The 23,352-nt window shown below is 36.9% G+C and overlaps 1 protein-coding gene across 1 annotated transcript in view; it reads left to right on the forward strand.

Moving 5' to 3' along the window:
- The first annotated feature begins 297 nt into the window (after window positions 1–297).
- Window positions 298–23,352, forward strand: part of CFAP46 (cilia and flagella associated protein 46) — a 91,463-nt gene continuing 68,408 nt past the window's right edge. The window contains exons 1-11 of the mRNA XM_049811264.1: window positions 298–346; window positions 909–1,033; window positions 2,033–2,164; window positions 6,176–6,240; window positions 6,764–6,928; window positions 13,531–13,654; window positions 14,952–15,046; window positions 15,892–15,999; window positions 16,959–17,058; window positions 19,951–20,049; window positions 21,425–21,615. Of these exons, the coding sequence (XP_049667221.1) occupies window positions 298–346; window positions 909–1,033; window positions 2,033–2,164; window positions 6,176–6,240; window positions 6,764–6,928; window positions 13,531–13,654; window positions 14,952–15,046; window positions 15,892–15,999; window positions 16,959–17,058; window positions 19,951–20,049; window positions 21,425–21,615 (1,253 nt within the window). The remainder of the gene's footprint in view (window positions 347–908; window positions 1,034–2,032; window positions 2,165–6,175; window positions 6,241–6,763; window positions 6,929–13,530; window positions 13,655–14,951; window positions 15,047–15,891; window positions 16,000–16,958; window positions 17,059–19,950; window positions 20,050–21,424; window positions 21,616–23,352) is intronic.

Raw genomic sequence — 23,352 nt, forward strand, 5'->3', positions numbered from 1 at the left:
CGCGCGTGTTGCGGGAGCGCTGCTAGGATACGCGCGGCGGCAGGAGCGCCCAGAGGGGCAACGGCAGCCCAGGGCGGCGGAGGAAGGGGGTCGGCGGCCGGCAGCCGGCAGCGGGGAGGTGGGGCGGCCGCGGGAGCCTGTCCGGGCGGGCACCTTCGGCGGCCGGTTCTCTCTGCTGCTCGGGGAGGCCTTCGTACGGTCCCGTCAGAAAAGGCCTCCCCGGGGCCTCGAGCTCGGTTCGCAGAGCTGCCCCGCATCTCGGGGTGAAGCTTCGCCCGTGGCGCCTGCCGAGGCGGCATGGACCTGGCCGTCAGGGAGCGGCTGCTGGCGGCGGAGAGCCGCCGAGGTAAGAAGATGTCGGGCGGTTGAGAGATTGTGCCCCTCTGTAAAAATAAGTGAAATAAAAATCGCCCTTTAAACACGAAAACCGCTTGATCGTCATCGGTTTTGTTTCTAAATATATAGAAAACGTGCTCTTCCTCTCAGTGCTTTAAACCTCCTTCTTAGCCATGAAAAGAAGTAACTGCTGTAGCGTTCTTAATTTAATCTAGTTTCCTTCCAGTCAAGTTTACTGCACAGAACAGCTTTAAGGATCTAATCTCGAATTTCTCTGTCAACAGAAAGAGTTCAGGGACATATAAATCAGGCCTTCACAGCAGTTCACTTTCTTGTGTGTTAACATTAGTGATTTTAAATTGCAACAGAGTTGCTAGCGCTTCATCTTACAACTGTGGCTAACTTTGAACAACATTTGCTTCACATTATTATCCTTACACGTTCATAATTTATTTCTGTAAAGGAGAAACAGGATGCCATATAGTTCACTTGAAATAATGCAATCATGTCTGTCCGTCCAACTTGAAGCATAAATTGTCCGTTACATTCCTTATTCTTTTTTTTTATTTCAGATGTTCAGGCTTTGAAGAATGCTTATGAGTTGATCAAATCAGCCAGTCAGGGAAAATCTGCCCTTGACTCATCAGATAACTTCAGCACAGACTTATATGTTTTATGTGCTGAACAAGCATTTCAGGTTTGTAGTTTAGGTAGTTTATCTACGTTGAACAAAAACATTTATATGACATGTTGTATTTACAGCTGTTAAAGTTCCTACTTAAAAATATTCCCAAAGGTACCTGTGAAAAATATTACACTCTTCTGTTTTTGGAGAACAACTGTTTAAACATGCATTTTCAGTTAAAACTCGGCCTCTAAATTATCAATTCTTTCACAGCACACTGTGGTTTGTGAAGTTTATAATTAGACCAAAATATGCAAGTTATACCATAGCAATATAAAATAGTTTGCCATGTCTGTTTTTTCTTGTTATGGAAAACTGATGTTAGCTATTTGGTTATGACTGAAGAAAATGTGTTTTTGAACAGTCCCTACTGGGCAAAAGAAGAAAAGGTGAGATTCTAATTATGAAAGATTGTTGCTAAGTGAGCTCGCTTCTATAAAATGTGGTAGAGGTCCTTAATTTTGAAGTATTTTTAAATTTTCAATCCATGGGTACAAATGATTGGATTTCAAGTAGACAGAGTTTCTAAAAAAACATTAATTTTTTTTCCAAGCTGCAAGCCACTCAAATTCTCTCTGTTATCTGAAAATTGAGGTCCAACATTGACATCCATAGAAAATCCTGCTGGCTAATACCCATCCTTTAAAAAAAAAAAAAATCTACTAAGAATTTTGCTTTTATGTTAACAATTCTGTTAATGGCTATTAAAAAAGGAAACTTTTTTTTTGTATACTGTAAGGGGTTCTATGACCGAGTGATTCAGGAGCTTTGTTAAATAAACGAGCTATTTTTCTATACATTTGGAATGACATAAGTCTAGATTTAAATTTTAAATCTTAATGGGTTTGTACCAGATCTGATACACAGCTTTATGGAATGTTGTTTGCATACTGGTATGCAGTTAGATGTTATGCTTTCAGTAGGCATGCATTTTTAAAACCTAACGATTCTTAGTTAAGTATTTGTTGCATATTTTTTTTTTAAATATTAAAATGCTTTTTTTGGTCTTAGCTGGGATATGTGGAAATGAGCAGTGACTGTCTACAGATGTATTTTAAAACAAGATTTCCTGTGAACCAGTTTCTTGGCAGAGCATATTTGTGCCAAGGCCAGTTGCACACTCCACTCTCTACAGATAATTTGGTGAGAAATCATGAAGGTTGCATTATATTAAGCCAGTTTTTAAGAGTATTTCTTCCTAGGTTTTTATGTATTGCTTTCAGTCATTTAAAATATACAAGGGTAACCAGGACTGTGGGAAAAATTAAAGGAAAATATATTAATGGGTAGTTTGGGAGTAAAAAAGACTTACCAACTGAATTAGACTAATATTGCAAATATTTTGGGGAGGAAGAAAAAATGTTTGCAAAATTTTTCAGGCAGTTGATTGTTATAAAGTCAACCTTTTCACTTTTTACATTGATACAATACTTTCAGACCAAATTTAGCTGTAACTGGTGAAACAGTTACAAGTTTTATTTAGGATCACACAAGACATTTCACAGAATTGTGGGAAATGGAGGACTAAAGGGGCCCTCAGAGAGGTTGTACAGTTCATTTCTCTTCTGTGACAGTGTAGTTCCACCACTGATCAGTAACCTTTCCATGTAGTACTTTGGATGTGGCTTTTGAAATGAGAGATGAAGCTTTTTGGTAGCAACTTAGCAGGATACTTCTGCTTTTAAAAGCTTCTATGTGGTGATACCGTGTCCATACATGATGAGCAGTTTTTATCTCCTGCTGAATTTAAGATGGAGTGGGATCCGTTTTCTGTCTTCAGTATTTTACTTGTCCTCATACTGGGGTCAGTCAGCTTTGACAATTTTTCAATGGTATGTGACCACCTAAAATGGCCTTAACAGATGTTTGTGTTGTTTGTGTTCACAAATTTCTCTGACAGATGTTTCTGTAGTTTCTTTGGATAAAGTGTTTGAATTAACTTTCAAGCTAGAATCTTTTCCCTGTTACGTTATCTGTACTTTATCTGCCTTCTCTGGGTGCATGTGCAGAACTACTGATCAGTTGTCCTTTTAAAACTTCGTACACATTTGAAAAGTATTTTCTAATGTCCAGTTAGCCTTTTATGTTTCTAAATTAAACAAACTATTCTGTGATGTTTTCTAAATCTTAGAGCCAAATTTTGCTGTTTCCTTCTTGACTCTTGTTAACTTCTTGGAAGTTAAGAACTATCCCAGTGTGTGCAATCATAACTTGGTTCTTTGTGCTGTGTGTTGTAATGTGTTTTTAAGATACACTTTGTATCAGTTGTAAAGTTTTTTCACTGCTGTGCTCCTAGATCGTTTATGAAAATAGGAGTGGCACAACATCTCATGCTGTATAACCAGTAATTATCATTCACTTAGAAAAGATAAATTTGTCCTTATTTTGGTTTCTATCCTAAGGAATCCTTGTTAGCTGATTAAGATGCTTATATTCTTAAGGGCCAAGTGCAACTTTTCTACGTTAGTATCTAATACGTCTCTGTCATGGATGAGTGTTTCAGATCACTTAAAGAATTTGTAAAAGTGCAACTTAACAGAGTTCGATGGCAAGGTTCACTCTGTTACTTACTACATGGGATAAACATAAGAAGGAAAATTGAGTTAGAATCGATTTTCCATGATTTGTACAGAGATTGGAGATGCAATAAGGTGAGAGAGACTCTCCTGTTGAGTCACAAGGTTCAGAATGGATCCCCTTGCTTTCTAAATTCCTGATAGAGTTTAGGGGTGGGTAGGTCCAGTCTTAGTCTTGGACCTGATCAATGGTTTATATCTAAAAGATTCAAAGGGTAAGGAAAGCCTCTCGTTGAGTCATGAGGTTCAGAATGGATCCCCTGCTTTCTAAACTCCATCTCAGAGAGGAGTTTGGGTGTGGCTGGATCCAGACTTAGTCTCACACTTGGTCAGTGGTTTATGCCTAAAAGATCATATGTGCACAATCAATCCTTTATATCACTTAGTTAGGATTTTGAAGTTTAGCATGCTGTTAATCACTTACTGATCCATCCAGGTGTCCAGCATTAGTTCACTCTGAAGTTCGAGCCCTTGGTTTCCTGAAACAGACTCTCAGGCATTGAGTCTTATAAAAAGAAATAATTTAATAGAGTGGTACATTAGCAGGATCAGCTCGAGCTGGGTGCCCCTGGAGGTGGGGGTGATGGGGAGGAGGAGAAGGAGAGGAGAGGAAGAACCAGAATGAAGAAAGCCCTGGGCAATTATACTCTTACAGACCATTCACCTGCCCCTTATGCATTCTTCACACTCTCTTCACGTGCCTTTCATGGGCCCTTTGGTCCAATAGTGATTCTGGTCTGAGATCTTCTGACTCCTTATTGGATTTCTTCACTGCCTCCAGACAAGCCATTTGTTATCTTGTCAAGTTGCAGGTGCTGTTGATGGTTGTAGCCTTGAAGCCTCCTTATCTTTTGATTTACCCTGGCTCTGGAGGCCCCTGTTTTGACTAAGTATGCACAGTAAATCTAAGTGAAAGTTTACAGCTTGCAGCCTAGGCTTCAGCAAATCTCGCTACTCATGCTAAGTAAGTAAAGCTAAGCAAACACCTCACTAACTCACACAACATTATAACTTTAAGTGATTCATTCTGTTTAAAACTTGCTTATTTAAGCTAAATGACTGATAATCTCTTAACACTGAGAGGCATCCCTGCTCAAGGGGAGAGTTGCCTGGCATGCAGTGCAGTTGCCATCCAGGGAGAACTCAAATTAGGCTCATGCAATAATCTGTCGCTGGTAAAAGATCTCGTTGCTGGAGATCACTTCCATGCATCCACACTGCCTAGCAGGCAGAGCTCAAAGGCAGCTCACTTAGGCTGTCATATTTATGGGATAAAGTGGTTTGCTTGTAGTCAAATTGCATACAACGGGAGAGGTATGGACAAGACTCCTTGTACCCACAACTTGCACTGTGTAGCTCTGCTCCTTTGTGGGTTTCCTTGAGGAGTTCTTGGCCTGGCTATGATCTCCTTTGGAGCCTATACCAAACTGCTGCTGGTTTGGTTAAGGGGGGGTCGAGCGCATCTGTCACACTCTCAGGCTCTTAATCCTGGTTTTCTCTTTATCTAGGCAGTTCCCACTTACTGCTCAGTAGCCTTCTTATACCAGTCCCAGAGTCCAGTAAATCAGTCACAACTCTCAGAATTTTTAGTTGTTCTGTCTCACTCTAGAGAGTTTTCTGGTGTTGTCCCCCTCCTGCCCATCCAGTTCCACCTCTGCTTTGCTGTTTCCACTGCATCTTTCTTTTAGGCTTTCAAAAATCCCTTTTTACAATCCCATCCATCCTCTTTACACCCTCCCTTCAGGTATTTGTACATACTGATGAGATCTCCCCTGAGCCGCCTTCTCCAGGCTGACCAGTCCCAGCTCTCTCAGCCTTTCCTCATATGAGAGATGCTGCAGTCCCTTCATCATCTTTGCAGCCCTTCATTGGGCTCTCTCCACAGTGTCCACGTCCCTCTTGTACTGGGGAGCCCAGAACTGGGCACAGCACTCCAGGTGCGGCCTCAGCAGTGCTGAGTAGAGGGGCAGGATCACCTCCCTCGACCTGCTGGCAACACTCCTCCTAAGGCAGCCCAGGACACTGTTAGCTGCCTTTGCGGCAAGGGCATGCTGCTGGCTTGTGTTCAGCTTGGTGTCCACCAGGAGCCCTGGGTCCTCCTCTGAAAAGCTGCTTCACAGCTGCTTTAATGATAAAAAGAGCATGCCTGACACACCATTAAGTTGACAAATTCTTGTTGGAGATTTTCTGAAGAAAAATAGCTCACATTTTTTAATGGGACAAGCCAATTTTATTTTTTTTTCCTGGCTGTGCTCTTGGATGTTTTCTGAGCTTTCTTTGCTGAAAGCTTAAAAAGTACTCAGCTTTGCAGTTCTGGAAAATTTCAGTCCTGATAATTAAAGTTTGGCAGAAGTGAAAGAAACTACAAATATGATCTTAAAATTTGAAATCAGAAAAACATAGTAATAGGCAATGCTACCGATTTTTAGTTATTCTGTTTCTATGGCAGCATGTTTTATCTAAGATTGGTCTGAAAATAAATATTATGAGATGTGAACATATTGAAATAGGAAAATAATGTACTGATTTATAAAAGCCATATTCAAATTGCATTAACATTTTTTTTGTTCTGTTCTAGGAAGAGTTTGAAAAGTTTGTGCTCTCTTTTATGAAGGCGATAGACTTTGCCAGCCATGATCGAAGGTGGGCCCTACTGATAGGTTTAACTCTTTAAATCTCAGGAAATGTTACTGAGTTAGGTTTTCATAGTTGTTTGTCTCAGATTTTCACTAGGAGTTGTGTTTGTTTTTTGCTTTTGTGGATTTTCTTTCAGTTTTGTTACTGCACTTCTGTAACTGCTGTACGTGCTGCAACAATATAAGAATATTGAACAGTCTTAATTGAATGAGATGAATCAACATGTTTAAGGCTGTTTAAGATATCACTAAGCATTTCTTCCCCTTTTATATTTATGCTCTGTAGAAGGAGAGCACCATGTTAGCTTATTTTAAGTGGCTAATTACTGGATAGAGTATAGTTGCAAGAGTTACTGTATTCTTCTTGCACTGTACTTGTGTTCTCAGTTCATAGTCAGGATTGGTTCTTATCTAAATACATAGGAAAAGTTCCAGGTTTTGCTTCTTGAAAATGTCTTAAAATACTCTGTCTGTAATTTTATGTTTATCTAAGTCCATGAAATACTAAATTCTTGATTTCTGTTTTTCAGATACTATTTTTTGATATATAATGCCTCAGTTCTTTACTGGCAACTTGTGAGGCCATATCTTAAGCCTGGATTCCGCTATTGTCTTATTCCCAGCCTTTCTCACATTGTTAAAGTGTTAAACCAAACTGAAGAGCAGGACAATGAGTGGAGAGCCGAACTCATGATGTAAGTTTAATCACATCTTTTCATATGGGCATCCTGTAGTCCTCTTGTACATATGGCTGCCACCTGAGGTAGCCTTTGATAATCTATGTTTCATTGGTAACATTGTAGATAAATTTATTGTGGAAAGTTTAATACATAAAATGTACACTTAAACATAAAAGGTGCTTAATTTTCATATTTACTTTGAGGTTAAAATTTTAGTGGCAGAGGCAGATAGGCCCTAGGTTCAATCTGAAATATCACAGTCATTTTGGATGTAGCATTGGAGTCCTTGCTTATGTGCTGTCCTTTTAAGTGTGGAGAAAGACAAACTTCCATTTTCTTTAAGAATTATTTTCTTCATGTAAGGAAACATAACATTTAAATAGATGAACAAAGTATCTTCTGTCCTCTGATCCCTAAAGAGAAAGAAACAGCCTGATAAGGTTGTGAGAACATATTCAGGATGCCTTCTAATTTCCTCCTTCTTCATTATGAAGATTTTATATTTATTAACCTAAGTTATCTTTCTTACTATTTTTTCCTCTTGTTAACCCATAACTGTATGTTGAAATGAAACTTTATGAAAAATCAGTAAGCAAAATAAGTATTTGTATTGGAAATACAGGAATTAAGAATACAGAGATGAGTTGTCATCAGTAGTGATGTGGTTTTTATGTCGGTCACATGCTTTGATGTATAATTTGGTACTGTATGGTTCTTATCAATGTAATTCATTTAGATCAAGCTTTTTCCTTTCTAATTAGTATTATATGTGGTTTTCTTCAGTATTAAATTAAAGGCTGCCCCTGCTAATTTAGATATACTGCTTGGCCTAATGTTTCAAAGCATAAATTAAATAGGTCTTCCTTTAACCAGTCTTAGGCAAAATAAGAGCCCTAGAGTCATGAAAAGGAGAATAACTTGCTGTCATGGTTTAACCTCAGCTGGCAACTAAGCACCACACAGCCACTCGCTCACTTCCCCCAACCCAGTGGGATGGGGGAGAGAATTGAAAAAAAGTAAAACTCATGGGTTGAGATAAGCCTAGTTTAATAGGGCAGAAAGGAAGAAAATAATGATGATGATAATTGTCCTGGTTTCAGCTGGGATAGAGTTAATTGTCTTCCTAGTAGCTGGGAAGGTGCTATGTTTTGAATTCAGTATGCGAAGAATGTTGATAACACTGATGTTTTCAGTTGTTGCTAAGTAGTGTTTAGACTGAAGTCAAGGATTTTTCAGCTTCTCGTGCCCAGCCAGCAAGAAGGCTGGAGGGACACAAGAAGTTGGCACAGGACACAGCCAGGGCACCTGACCCAAACTGGCCAACAGTGTATTCCATACTATGCGATGTCCCATCTAGTATAGGAACTGGGAAGTGGGGGAGGGGAATCGCCACTCAGGGACTAACTGGGTGTTGGTCGGCGGGTGGTGAGCTATTGCCCTGCGCATCATTTGTACATTCCAATCCTTTTATAACTACTGTTGTCATTTTATTAGTGTTATCATTATCATTGTTAGTTTCTTCTTTTCTGTTCTATTAAACCGTTCTTACCTCAACCCACGTGTTTTACTTCTTTTCCCGATCTTCTCCCCCATCCCACCGGGTGGGGGGGGGAGTGAGTGAGCAAGCAAGCTGCTGCATGGTGCTTAGTTGCTGGCTGGGGTTAAACCACAACAATAATAATAAATAATAATAATAAAAATGACAATAATAATAAAAGAATTGGAATATACAAAACAAGTGATGCCCAGTTAGTTCCTGAGCAGTGATCTGCCCCCCCCGGCCAACTGGCCCCAGTTATGTACTGGGCATGGCATCATATGCTATGGAATATTCCTTTGGCCAGTTTGGGTCAGCTGTCCTGGCTGTGTCCCCTCCCAACATCCTGTGACCCTCCAGCCTTCTCGCTGGCTGAGCATGAGAAGCTGAAAAATCCTTGACTTAGTATAAACACTACTTAGCAACAACTGAAAACATCAGTGTTATCAACATTATTGTCATACTAAATCCAAAATATAACACTATGCCAGCTACTAGAAAGAAAATTAACTCTTTCCCAGCTGAAACCAGGACACTTACATAAACAAAGCTATTAAGATTTAAACCAACAGGTTTTCTTTCTGGGAAATAGATTGTTATTCAGGAGTTAAAGCTCCCAACAAGATGAATTCACGGAATAGCTTTAAGTATTATGCAAAAAATTTAGAATTAAAAGTCTAATGATTGTTAGGGAAGAGATTAGTCATCTAGGGTTGGATAAAAATGCCTTCCACATTTATGTCTGTCATAACTGAAACTTGTCAGCCAATTTCATATTTTATTTAGGAAATACTAGGTTTTTTTGCATATGTACTGTTCAGAAGTATGTATAATGTAATTTACACTGAATTAAATAATTCTAGTCAGAATCTTTAGCAATTGATATTTCACTGAAGAAAATTCATGGCTGAAGAAGTATGTTGTAGTTATTTTCCCCATTTCAAGGATGTTCTTATTAAGCATGACTCAAAGTCCTTATTGCGTGTATAAGGAAATGAAAAATGCAACCTCATTAAACGTCATTTTAAAAGGTAGGTACAAATACAGAATTTTTAAATAGACATGTATGTTGTTACTTTCTGCTATAACTGCTGGGTTTTAAGTGACTGAATAAATTAATACTTTCTGCTATGTTACCTTTAAATACATTTTTCCATAATGAGAATAGCAGAAAGGTACATGTTAATGTATTACACTGATAATTATTTAAGCATATTGTATATCTGTTGAAAATATCCTTGTTTGTTTGAGCTATGTATGGAAGGTCTCAATCTGACTTCCCATTGCATGTTGAATGGTGTATATACAATGACACCCGCACACTTATTTTTCACACATCATGAGTGGGTCGTTCAGATCGTAGAATTTATTTTTGTGTTTAAACGTGGTAACTTCTGCAAAGAAAAAAAATGTGAGGAGTTTTCTTCAGAGTGAGTAGAGTGTTTTAGCAAAATAGTCTTGGAAACTATTTTCCTAGTAAATATGGGATCCTGGTTAAAAGATCAGTTTTCCTTTAATTATTTAGAATAAAGAGAGCCTTTGACAATGGAGGTTGACTAAATTGTTTGAGTTAACCATCCTGGCTTATAACAAACATATATTTTCTCAGTGAAAGGCCCCTGGTTCTACCATCTTCACAGAACGGTTGAGGTTGGAAGGGGCCCCTCAAGATCTCCTAGCCCAACCTTCCTGCTCAAGCATCTCGGTAGTATAGAGTTCATAGTAGTTGGGAGAAGTGTGTCTTTTTTTTTTTTATGGTGGGGCTGCATGTATTTAAGGCTGATACTGTCTTCTTTTGAGGGTATAATTGTATAAATTATGTGTGTGCCCAGATTATTCTATCGTTTTAATTAATCTAACTGAAAGACCTAAATGATTAATTCCTTGACTTAGATTAAAAGTGAAACTGTGCTGTGGAGCTTTAGGTGAATGGTAAATAAGATATATAAGGCATATTCTAGTATCTGCTCAATGTCTCTGACAGCTGTTCACTAAGGAGAAGAAAGTTTATTACTATAAATTCAGGCAGAAATAAGGTCCTAATGTTACTTTTGTTTAAATATAGTTGTAGGTTTACAGATCTGATATTCAGAGTTAGACTTTTTGGCAGAGTTTCACTTGGTTTTAGAATCATAGAATCATTTAGGTTGGAAAAGACCTTTAAGATCATCGAGTCCAACCGTTAACCTAACACTGCCAAGTCTACCACTAAACCATGTCCCTAAGCGCCACATCTACACAACTTTTAAACCCTCCAGGGATGGTGACTCCACCACTTCCCTGGGCAGCCTGTTCCAACGCCTGACAACCCTTTTGGTGAAGACATGTTTCCTAATATCCAATCTAAACTTCCCCGGATGCAACTTGAGGCCGTTTCTTCTCGTCTTGTCACTAGTTACTTGGGAGAAGAGACCAGTACCCACCTCGCTACACCCTCCTTTCAGGTAGTTGTAGAGAGTGATAAGGTCTCCCCTCAGCCTCCCTTTCTCCAGGCTAAACAACCTCAGTTCCCTCAGCTGCTCCTCCTAAGACTTGTGCACCAGGCCCCTCACCAGCTTGGTTGCCCTTCTCTAGACACACTCCAGCACCTCAATGTCCTTCTTGTAGTGAGGGGCCCAAAACTGAACACAGTGTTCAAGGTGCGGCCTGACCAGTGCCAAGTGCAGGGGGACAGTCACTGCCGTAGTCCTGCTGTGCTGGCCACGCTGATTTGTATGTTTTTCTAAAATAAATCTAAAGAACAAATTTTAAAGCATCTGAACTGATAGTATCTAATTTGCAATCTCTGATTTCAGTTCATATTTTACTGAGATATAAATTTTAAGAGAAAGAGCTGTCTGTCAGATAGTTTCAAGTCTTTGCTAGTGAGAACAGATGTTTCTGGATTGAGCAGCACATGTAGGCTAAGATATTCATAAGTGTATGGTCAGTAAGGAAAAGTAATGTTAGAAAGCAACCTAATCAACATGCAGATTTATTGCCTCTTCAGTATTTAATTCCAGTGAAAGAAGCAACAAATAATATCCAAAACATTAGTAAAACTAAATCACAAGAAAAAATAATGTTGGCTGAGCAGAAAATTATTGCTAATGGGAAGCTCTGAGACTTAGAGAATACACAGTGGAACTGAACCAAGGGTAAAGGTATCTATTTTCACAAGCTATTCCAAAAGTTTAAGACAAGTTCATTACACAGGCACAATGTTGCTTCAAAAAACCCAAATGTAACAAATGACATCTGGAATAATCCTGACAGATGATGTCTAGAGATATAGCATATACTTTAGGATTGCAAGGCAATGCGGGTGGGAACAGACCTCATGAGATGGGTAATCCAACCTCCTGCTCAAGGCTGGGTCATCTGTGGGATCAGGCTTAGGACTTTATCCAGTCAGGTCTGGAAACAGTCATAAATGGAGACTGCACAAGCTCTCTGAGCTGCAGCAACTCTGCTTGACTGTCCTCTTGGACAGAAAGTTTTTCTTTATTACCACTCTGAACCTCTCTTGTTCCAGTGTACACCCGTTGTCACTTGTATTCCTGCCATTCACCTTAGTAGAGAGCCTGGGTCCCTCTTCTCAGTGATCTGCCTCCCTGTAGGCACATGCCTCTGTGATCTGCTACTGTCTGTGCTCCTGTTAATACAGACCATGATGCTGTTGGCCGCCTTCAGTTCCAGAGCACACTGCTGGCTGGTGCTCAGTTGGCTGTCCACCAGGACTCCCAGGTCCTTTTCAGTAGGTCTGCTTTACTGAATTTTTTGAATGCTTTCACCAGGCACAAGGCCTGGGAGACCTTTCTGGTGAAGACTGAGGCAAAGGTGGCGTCGAGTCTCAGCTCTCATCTTCTAATTTAAAGATTGTAAGGAATACAGAAAGTTAGAACATAGATGTTTTTATAATACCTGATCCTGCTAGCAAATTAATTTTTTGTTGGTAATTTTACTTTTAGAACTGCACCGAATGTTTGGGTTTTTTTCACTAAGCAAGATTAAAATGGAAGTCAAAAAATCCCCACAATCAACCCAGTTTGCTATAAGTACTAATATACACATTTGCATTATTACCAATTATTTGATAATAATTGGAAATAAATAGTGTATCAATATCAATGTATTACCATTCTTACATTTCATCAGTAAAGCTGGAGGATAAACCTTGAGATATCTCTACTGAGAGAAACAGTTTTATGTGCAAAATGAAGAGTGTCCATGTAGTTTTTCAAGGTCAGACAACCTCTTCTCAGAGGTGTTTTGGTCTGGTATTACACAGACTGTTTCCAGTTCCTGTTACACTTCTGCCACAGTTTTTTCCTTTCTCTTTGTGAACTTGTCTGTTTCTTTGATCTATGACTGATGGTTTATTGCTATGGAGCATTTTCTTTATAAGCTGAAACTGGAGGGAAATAAAAAATTAAGTAACAAAACATTCCAAAGGGTATGCTAAAGGTTATCTAGAATACTGTGCATGTGGGTTTTTTTGTACCAAACACACTTTCACTGAGGCATTGATGAGAACCAGCAAGTGCACACAATGTGTTTGTGTTTATAAAACTAATGATAGCATTTATTTTTTCTTATTGTTACTATTGTTGTTGTTAATTTATTTCATGGAATCACAGTCTCTTTTCCAGTTAAATCAGATAAAGTATTGAAAATCCAGTAGATATGTTGCAGTTCCCAACATTAATAATTTTCTTTTCTTAGATGCTTTTGAAATACTTTGCAGTAGTTAAGGGAGAATCTTAGAATACATCTCACAGAAATGTATTGTTTTAATTAATTAATTGTTTTAATTCCAGGTGTCCTGTTGAGAAAAGTTTTCACAAAAGTCTCCTTTTCCAAGATTATTTTTGTGAACTGCAATAAATGTATGTTAACAGCTGTATATCTCTGGAAGAAACAAAGATGTAGAAGTCAGAGGATCTCTTTTGTGTTGAGTCAGTGCTTTATAGCAGTAATCACTTCTACTGCATTTAGGAGGGGTACCTTGAATATAAACAGTCTCTTGAGAAAATATAAGTAAGAATTATTTCAGAAAGCATTAATAAATATTTAATACAAATATTTATTTGATCTGCAGAAATTTACTTGAGTGCTTCCTCGATGCTTCAAAACTGAAAGAAGCAAAAGAGTTTTCATCTACTGCAGCAATCTTTATTAAGGAAAATGTTCCAGATAAATACTCTCAGATATTTTCTCTAATGGTAATGCTGTAAAATATTTTAAACTCCCAGTAAGACAGGAGTTTTCTCTACATTTCATAAGATCATAGTTATAATTGTTAAATATGTTGTTTCCTTCCTGCTCTGTGTTATTTTAATAAAACATAATACCATTGGGATAACTGTTGCTAACCCTAAAAATTCTGTTTGGAAATAATTACTATTAACACAGAAGATGTAGTGGGTGCAACTTAACATGCCTTATGCCATTGAGGGCATATTTAGCATCTGTTGACTTTTCTCATGCTGATAAGTACTGAAATGACCCAACTTGAGCCCTATAAATAGTTCTAGCAATCAGAGCATATGACAATAGTTCACATTTCTTGCATGCCCTTAATTTGGGAAATAAGAGGGTGAAGACGAATGTGGCAAAAGCAGAAATAGGCAAATAAAGCTTAGAAGTTGCATGCAGTCATATTTTCTTTCATTCTGCTACACTGTCTATTGTCTTTTTCTGTCCACTCCCAATCACTGCATTTCAAGAGCGTATGTTTATAATAAAGTTCTCTATTATTTGATTTAAGACAACCAATATACAGCTTTCCAGAGGTGTGATATTAATGAAGCAATAACATTTAAGCAAGCTCAAAATGACTTTTGTATTTTTTAGATGCAGTGTTGAGTAAAGCTATTTGGCAGTGGCCTTAAACAGGAGTACAGAGTAGTTCTAAAATTGTACTTGGGCTATGTGTCTCAGCAGGGCTACAGAATTATGATCCACACTATTGAGTGCTTTAGTAAAAGCATACTTAAGTCCTGCAAAACTTAATGTTGCAGTACAGCTTAATTAATCAGTACTGATTGCTATGGGCAGTCAGCATGAGAGAGTCAGAAGAAATGACGTGCACACATTTAGCACACTTTACAGTTAAATTCAAGTAACTGCAGTTTATTGTCATTTCTTCATAATATTTTTTGTTATAGTTACAGATAAATTTGAATAGGGATCATTTCTTGTAGCTGGACGAGATTATTTCAGAATAAGTGCTATCCAAAGGTATTATTAAAAATGCATGAATTGGAACTCTAGCTCAGATGTTAGTTCCACATTTAGATTTTTGCTAATACTTCCGATCCTCACTATGTGACGATTAGTATAGCTCTACTTAGGTGATCTGTGCAGAACAATGTAGATTATTGTAGTAGCCTCACTGCTCTTAAAAGTCCATGAAAAAGCCTTTAATCAACAAACCTGCTTTATTTTAGCCCTGTTGAATGTCTGTCCTTTGTTTGCTTATTTAGTCAGTTAATTAATAATTAAATTTTTATTTTATAGGTATATTACAAACTGATGGATATTTCCCAGGTACAGAAGGAAATACAAAATTCCATCCATTTTCTGGTTATTTATAAAATGCAGATGTTAAAATTGTAAGTATTAAAATGTATCCTTCCATTTGTACTTTGATGTGTGATATTACAGAGGTAGGGTCAGGTTCTGGTATCGCATATACCAGTAGAAAAACCTACTGCAAAGATTAGTTTCTCAAAATGAAAACTATAATGACAGTTTAGGTAGTAACTGTCAGGCCTGTCTAGATGTCAGCCTCAGCTGAAAAGTGAGATAGTTCTTTGGGAATGTAGGGAATATTGTGTTGTACAGATATTCTCAGGTGAAAGAATTTAAGAGACTGTGAAAGATATTTTTGTATCCAACAGATTGTGGTTCGGTACACAAGTCATGTTTAAGAGAGCAAAGATGAAGTGGGGAAATCACACCTAAAATAAGCGTAATACTTTTTAAACTTTTAAATTTTAAAGGCATAAAACAGTTCCAAAAATTAGGCTTCATAACAAAATCTCATTTAATTTTATTTTTTCAATGTCTCAACACTTCCCAATTTTAAATGTGTTAATTCTTTTTTTAGTAACAATAGATTAATTTATGTTGACCTTATAGGGAAGGAGTTTTTCACACTATTTTTCTTTGCTTCTGGAATAAAATTGTCTTTACTGTCTGAAGTATTAATTCTCACGCTAGAATGTTCTTCGTGCTTTGTATCTGGCTGTCTCTGAGTAACTTACTTGGCATACTGATGTAGGTTTTGTTGACTTGATTTTTTCTTTTTTTTTTTCTTTGATACTTCAAAATCCAGGTATCCCACTGATACATTGGTCTAAGAGCCATCCACTCTAAAGTTAGGAGACTTATTTCAAATTTTTAATGCAATAATATTTCCTGTGAAAAATTATGATCAATTCCTAATATATTGCAGGCAGTGGGACACAAATGAATTTCCAAGTGATGCCACCGCAAATCTGAATTCTTTATATGTACTTTTGAAACAATATGATGTACCTCCAGCATCTGTTCTCAGTGTGAAGTGAGTTTTACTTGTCATAGCCCCATGAAAGTTAATGCTGAAGTTGATCCTGCTTCCACCCGTTGACCTTGAACAGAGTGAACTTGTACTTAGTTATAACAGTTTGCGTTGTGTTAATGCTTAGGTCATTTTAAAAAAAGACAAAGGTCCTATTAGGCTTTATTAAGGAACCCAGCATTAAATATCTTCTTCCATATAGCTGTTTGTATAACGTGATTAAATCTTTCCATAACCTTTTTTTGTTGATAAAATGAGATTTTTAGAAGGTCTTAGAACTGACAAGTGCTTTTCAGACTTTAGTTCATTTTTAGTTTTTTTGGGGGCCTTTCCCAATTCTTCAACAGAATTCTGAAATGCAGACTAAATTGAACTCTCTGTTCCAGTAGTTATATCACAGCTGTTACTTATGGAAGTAATACTACATTTTTACTTGTTAAATTCAAACTTCTTTGACAGTATTCAGATATCTCATTACTTTTCCTATCCCAGAGAGTACACTATGCTCATTTGGTTATTTACGGAGATCCAAATATTTAGGATACAGTCTCCAACTGTGTGTGTTCTGTGTTCCTAGTTCCTAAATAACTGACCAATGGATTTGACTGTTTTGTGTGCCAGTTGACAGAATTACCTGCAATCTTTGAATGCTATTTCAGCATCTTTGTGCTGCGTACATTTAATTCTGTGGTTTTTATGTTATTCAGGAACAGTTTGTGCATACTAATTATTTTCCATAAACAGATGAACTTTGGTATTTTTCATGTAGCCAACTTTAATCTTTTTCCTTTTTCTGTTAATTGTGAACATTACTAGTATAATCACATGTCCTCTAATATTCAGATGACTTCAGGCTTTTCAGTTATATTGCACAAAGTTGCTCTCATATAGTGTTTTGTTTTTCTAATTCCATAAAAGAGCTATATCAGATTCTCTGAAGTGACTTTTTTTTATTTTTGAAGGATTCCTTTGATTCTGGAATTAGCTCGGTTTTCTATGAAAGTAAACTGCATTAAGCTTGCATATGATTGTATACTTGATTTGAAGAGAGCTGGGATTACTGTAAGTATTATTATTAATTACAGTTGTTTTGTTGTTTTTTTTTTTAACACCCCCCACCCCCACATTGTGATTATACTTTAAAAATAATACTGATGGTTCTGGGATCGTCTGTCCATCTCTGTATTGTTTATATATTCATTAATATGAATAATTACTTGGATAAGTGATCTATTCCTGAAGTAGAGAGATATAAGGTCAGAAGGTAGGATGTAGGTAGAATAGGGTAATTAGTAGTGCAGTTAGTTTTAGCAAAACGTTAACTGTAAATTTTTGCCTATGTTTTTTAAATGTTATCTGTGGAACAGTTTGATTGGAAGTTAAATGCTGCCTGCAGGTTTTGAAGATTTAACCAGTTTACCCATTTAGATTGTAATTGGTCACCAAGATGTAAGCTCTAAAAGCAGTTAATGTTATGTACATTCACTTCAGTCTTTGAGTACAATATCAACCTTGCAGAACAGCATATGAATTCTAATTTTGATGAGGATAAAACAAAGCATTTGTCTGGAGCATGATTAGGGGACTGATGAAAGGAGGAGTTCAAAAAACCTTGCCGAAAAAAAAGCCCAAAGTTGTTACCTTTTCTGGAAGGTAGGACTTAAGCAATATAGTTCTCTCACTGGAGCGAGGAATATGGAGACCTTGTACTGCAAACTGCACTCCTTAATCCTTTCCTTTGTGTGCTTCTTTTCTGATAGTGTTTGTTCCTATACAATTCCCAGTTTCCTTTAGTAGGAATGATTCATTTTCCAGCAAACTATTGATTTGTTATTTACTAACATTTAATAATTTTTATTATTCTGTAGTATTTTTATTATAATGTTACTGTGGGGGTATTCTTAGATTAAAATTTTGTGTGGTCTCTGTAATAACTGGTCTTTCAATGTGTATGCCCTTTTTGATTCTTACATCCAGCTGGCTCTGAGATTTGTTTTTTCTGTTCCTTCCCCTTTGTGGTTTAACCCGAGCTGGCAATTAAGCACCACACAGCCGCTTGCTCACTCCCCTGCACCCAATGGGGTGGGTAAAGTAGGAAGGGTAAAAGTGAGAAAACTTGTGGGTTAAGATAAAAAAACTTTACTAATTAAAAATTAATAACAACAACAGCAATAACAATAACAACAACAATAATAATAATATTGTAAGGAAAAGATGACGAAAAAATAGCAGAGAGCAAAGTACAACCCAAGAAAAGATAAGTGATGCATATGAAAACAATTGCTCACCATCAACCAACTGATGCCCAGTCAGTCCCCGAGCAGCAGCCCCCCCGCTAACCTACCTCCCCAGTTTTATTGCTGAGCATGATGTCATATGGTCTGGAATATCCCTTTGGTCAGTTGGGGTCAGCTGTTCCGGCTGTGTCCCCTCCCAACTCCTTGTGCAACCCCAGCCTACTCGCTGGTGGGGTATGGTGAGGAGCAGGAAAGGCCTTGACGCTGTGTAAGCACTGCTCAGCAGTAACGAAAACATCTCTGCATTACCAACACTGTTTCCAACACAAATCCAACATGTAGCCGCATACAAGCTACTATGAAGAAATCTAACTCTATCCCAGCCAAAACAAGTACACACCATTGAGAAACAGAACTGTACTCAGAAAATCAGTGTTTTTCAGATACAAAAATATATGAAAAAATGCCTGGTTGTGTTGTGATCCCCATGAGTAAGTTTTCAGTTTTCATCTGAAATGTGTATGCAAGGAAATATACATGTCAAATACTGCCAAAGAAATTTCAAAATGTATTTCCAAATTTCTATTATAGCGATCCTATTTTGAGTGAGTTGTAGTGTAAGTTTTACTTCTCCTCACTGAAATTTTTTTATTTCAAGTGTCTGCTTCAGGCCCATTTTTTCTGAAAATTTCCTGCAAGTCTAAAATCATACACAATTCCATGGCATTCTACTGGAAGATGTTTAAATCCCCTAGATCAAAGATTCACAAGGATTTAGTTTGAGTATTCATATAGACAGTAATAGCAAGTATCCCCTCTGCAGCAGCAGTGGAGAAGCCTTGCTACTATTTCAACCTTCTCTTCTCCCTTAGAGTTAGTGGGTGTTTAAGTGACCATCTTCAGATTGCCTGGCATCATTTTGACAGTGACCTCTTCACGGTAGAGTGAGAGGAATCTATATCCAGTTCCTTGGCTTTTGCCAATACTGACAAATTTCTCAGCAATAACATGAATTCCATCTCTCTTACGTTATTTGTCATTACAAGATCATGGCAGTTCTACATTCATCTAAGTTTTTTCAAGATCTCATCTGTTTTCCAGTCTGGGGATGTTAAATTAACAAAGGTCATGCTGAGTGATTTGGTAATAGTTCATAATGAATGGCGAATGGAGATGCTGTCTGGCTTTTCCTACTGCACCATATGAAACCAAATACAAAGTATCTTAGATGATCCATACATACAACTTGTATGATTTAACAGCCAGGTCTTTCCTGAGGTGTTAAAAATCTCACCTCTTTTTTCACTTAAAAGTTGCACTACCCATCAAGATGTATCCTTTCTGTCTTGACTAGCTCTGGTTTGTTCCAATTGTGTACCTTATTAATAACATTAGTAAGCAAAAATCTACTAGAACTGAAATAAAATTACAGTATAGGAAAAATCAAGTGTATGCTGGTTTTCTTATTGCAAAGTCTGGCAATGAACAATTTAAAAAATCCTGATAGAGTTATTTTGCAGCTTCAGCTTAGTAAGAAGTGACTGCTGTTCAAACAACAAATTCTACTCCCCTTTTATTGTTTCAGTTAATTAGCTAGTACAGTGGGATTTTCAGTAAGAAAGTACAGTGCTGTATTAGTGTAATTGCATGGGTTTAATCTTCATTGTGTTCCCTTTTAATTATTAGAATTAGCATTTTATATATTAATACTTCATAGGAGCAAGGGAAACTTATTGAAATAGAATGCCTGGAATGTGAATATGAAGTAAAAAAAATCGGCACTAAAATTGTGACGTATACCAAAGGAGTTGTTGAGGTATGTTCTTTAACTTTGAGAGAAAAGTAAAAGTTTTAATCTCTTAAATATTGAAAACTGCATTTGGCTTTTGTGTCTTAATTACATTATACTGATCAGAAATTCTTTTAAACTTTATATTCTTTCTAATTGGGCTGCCAAGAAGAAAACAGTGAAAAATAAACAACGGTTGTATATTTCTCTCTTAAGTCTTCTGTCTGACTATAAAAGTTCATAATATATTACTTTCCAAGAGTAGAGATGGTAGCATTGAGGCATGCAAAGGCAACACTCTCTTGTTTTCATATTTTACATTTATGGGAGGTGTTTTCATAGAATATCTTGAGCTGGAGGGGACCCATAGGGATCATGGAGTCCAACTCAACTATTATTGCATGTTATGGGTGATGTCATACAAATTCTTATGTCAGAGATAAGCAGATTATTCCTGATAAGTTATCACACTGGGGAGGATGTTCTTGGATTTCTGTAGTCACTTGACTCAGTTATAATTCAGATCATCAAATTGTCAATATTATCAATGGGATTAGATAGATGCCTACAATGAGCAATTTAGAACAGCTATTAGAGGCACCAAAAGTTCCTAAACCAGTAAGTATGAATATGCTTCATGGAACTCCATAGTGTTAGTGCATAAACTTACTCCTATCTATGACTGTTCTCATTTTGTAGTTCAGAAATTCTGTTCACCTTTTGAAAAAAAATTTTCATTAATTCCTCATAATATGAAACACTACTAATACTGCTTAAATAAAAAATAGGATGTTTAGATACTTAGGTATTTCTAAATATTCCTACACAGTGTATGCAGTTGCAGAGGTTTTTTGTTTTATTTTTCCTTTTTACTTTTTTTTTTAATTGCATAAACTCTAAAAAGAACTTAATAATTAGTGATTGTCTGTTACCGTAGGTAAGGATTTGTTTTTAGATTTAATAGGAACCAAGTTTTAATGACAGTAAGGCAAATCCCATTCATAATATTTATTTTTTTCCTCTCCTACACTGCATTTGTAGCTTAGTATAAAAAAAAAAGAAAAGAAGGCAAGCCTTCTGAATTTACAAATATTTCACAGTTACCAATTTCCATTTATCATAAGAAAGGGGAATAGCTGACAGACTTCTGCCTGAAATATGTAATAGCAGTATGGAGTACCTAAAAGAAATACTCCTTAGTTATCAATGCCTATTTAAAAAAAAAAGTTTTTTTGTAAAGAAATTATTTTAAAAAAATATTAAATAAAAAAAGTTTCCAAAGTCTGCTGGCTGAGGGACTGCTTTCTGTTGGAAACAGTCCTAAGATTAAAATTGGGAGGAATGTATAAGAAGTTGTATTCATTAAATGCAATATATGCTAATTCATTTTTCATTTGTGTAGACTCAGCTGGAACTGATTAAAAATCTTGAGTTAACCTTAAAACATGCAGTTCAGTTGGGAGATCCTGAAGTGATTCAGGTTGTTTCTGCAACCCAGTGGAATCTGTGCTTACCACTGCTACAACACAATTTGCATCAACATGTGCGAAGGCCATTGATATCTGTTGCTGAGGTCCTTGAAGAGATTGACAGGTAACTTTATGCTATGTACTTTTTTATTTGTTACTTTGAAAGGTCTAATGACTGAGCATCAAACTCATTTAAAAGCTCAAGCTCTGTGACATTAAGTGTTTTTGAAAATTTTTCACTAGCTTGTAATAAACGAACATCTGTGTATTGCGTACATTTCCTTGTTAATCATTTAAGTATAGGTTTCTTTCAGGCAAAATCTGTTTAATGGCTTACAGTAAATACTGAAATTTTTTAGGAACTGAAAAATACTATAATCAAAATTATGTGGGAAATTTCCAAAGCTGCAGTATGAGTAAATGTGTTGGAATGTAGTTTAGATTATTGTATTAATATCGTTTTTGTTGGTTAAAAACATACCATTAAAAAATTACTGTTAAAAACCAATATGGCTTCTGTGTTTCATATCAAATAAGACAGTTGTTGCAAGATACTATTTTTGTATCTTTGGTGATACTTCTTTTAATTGAAAAAACTACTGTATTAAGAAAATATATAATGTCTATAGATGTATTCTTCTGTTTGCTATTATGCTGTACTTAAGGTTCAGCACCTAAACAGCTTCACCACTTTCACTAATTTGAGTGGAACAAGTAAACCTTAGTTAAGTTTGGACCTATACACAGGCTTACTGCTAAGAATACAGATCATAACTTTTGTAGTAGAGCTAGTTACAGTCAACATAATCTGTCATTTGTGCAGAACAGTAGGTGGTTTCTGATAAAAGTATTACAGAGGAAGGTGAGAAATATATTTTCGTTGTTCTTAAAATGTAATTTTTTAGTTGCGTAAAGAGGAAACAGACGCCTGAAGCAGCAGATATACACATGTATAAAAACGCTATGTTGTATTGCTGTACTGTTATTCAAGCATTTCTTATGCTTTCCATGTGAAGAGTGCAATATCAGCATATGCTACTTTAATATTTGTACTAAATGTCAGTAGTGACAATTCTTCTCTAAATGCTTGCAGGTTAGGGTTTTTTTTGGGGGTAGGGTTTTGGCTTTTGTTATCTGTATATTCCTAACAATCCAGTAGACTCAACCTCAGCTCTGAGGTGGTACTGTTACTAAAGATTGAATGAAGCCACCTGTCCCTATTAATTTGCCTGGCTTTGTTTTTGTTTTGATTGTAGCTTTAATTGTAACTACTTTGCTCTGCAGTAAAAGGGCGATACTTGCCTAGTCAGCTTAGCTCTGAAGTGGGCATACATTAGTTCTTCAGCATGACTTTTGATAGCCTGGAAAACCTTCTTTCTGTTCTATTTTTCATAACGTTGCTTTCATTTATCTGATTTTTGTTTTTCTTCCTGGAAATAATCTAAAGTAGCATGTAGAGCTCACAGCTGTCATGAACAGCTTCCTGGGGCAGGTGATGGACAGGGAGTGTAGTGTACCTGAGACTGGAGAACATGCAGTATTCACTGAAAACATGCTGACTTCACAGAGTAGTTTCAGCAACACCTGGGCAAAGACACTGCCTACAGTGAGTTTGTACACCTATGGTGAGCCAAATCTTTAAAAGTGGTGAGCTAGTACAACCAAGGCCAGATTTTTAGAATTACGCTTCTACTTAAACGTTATGAACAGAGAGTGAACTTCCATCAAAAGTGGCCATTATCCAGTACATTGTGCTCTCTCTGGGAGTTAATACTTTTGAAAATCTGTTCACTTGATTTGCATACCTAAGTGGTAGCTTCAGTGTGGTACTGAAAAAGAGTTCTGCTAATATACAAAGATC

The sequence above is a fragment of the Accipiter gentilis genome, chromosome 9 (genome assembly GCF_929443795.1).
Source record: "Accipiter gentilis chromosome 9, bAccGen1.1, whole genome shotgun sequence".
Classification (NCBI taxonomy): domain Eukaryota; kingdom Metazoa; phylum Chordata; class Aves; order Accipitriformes; family Accipitridae; genus Astur; species Astur gentilis.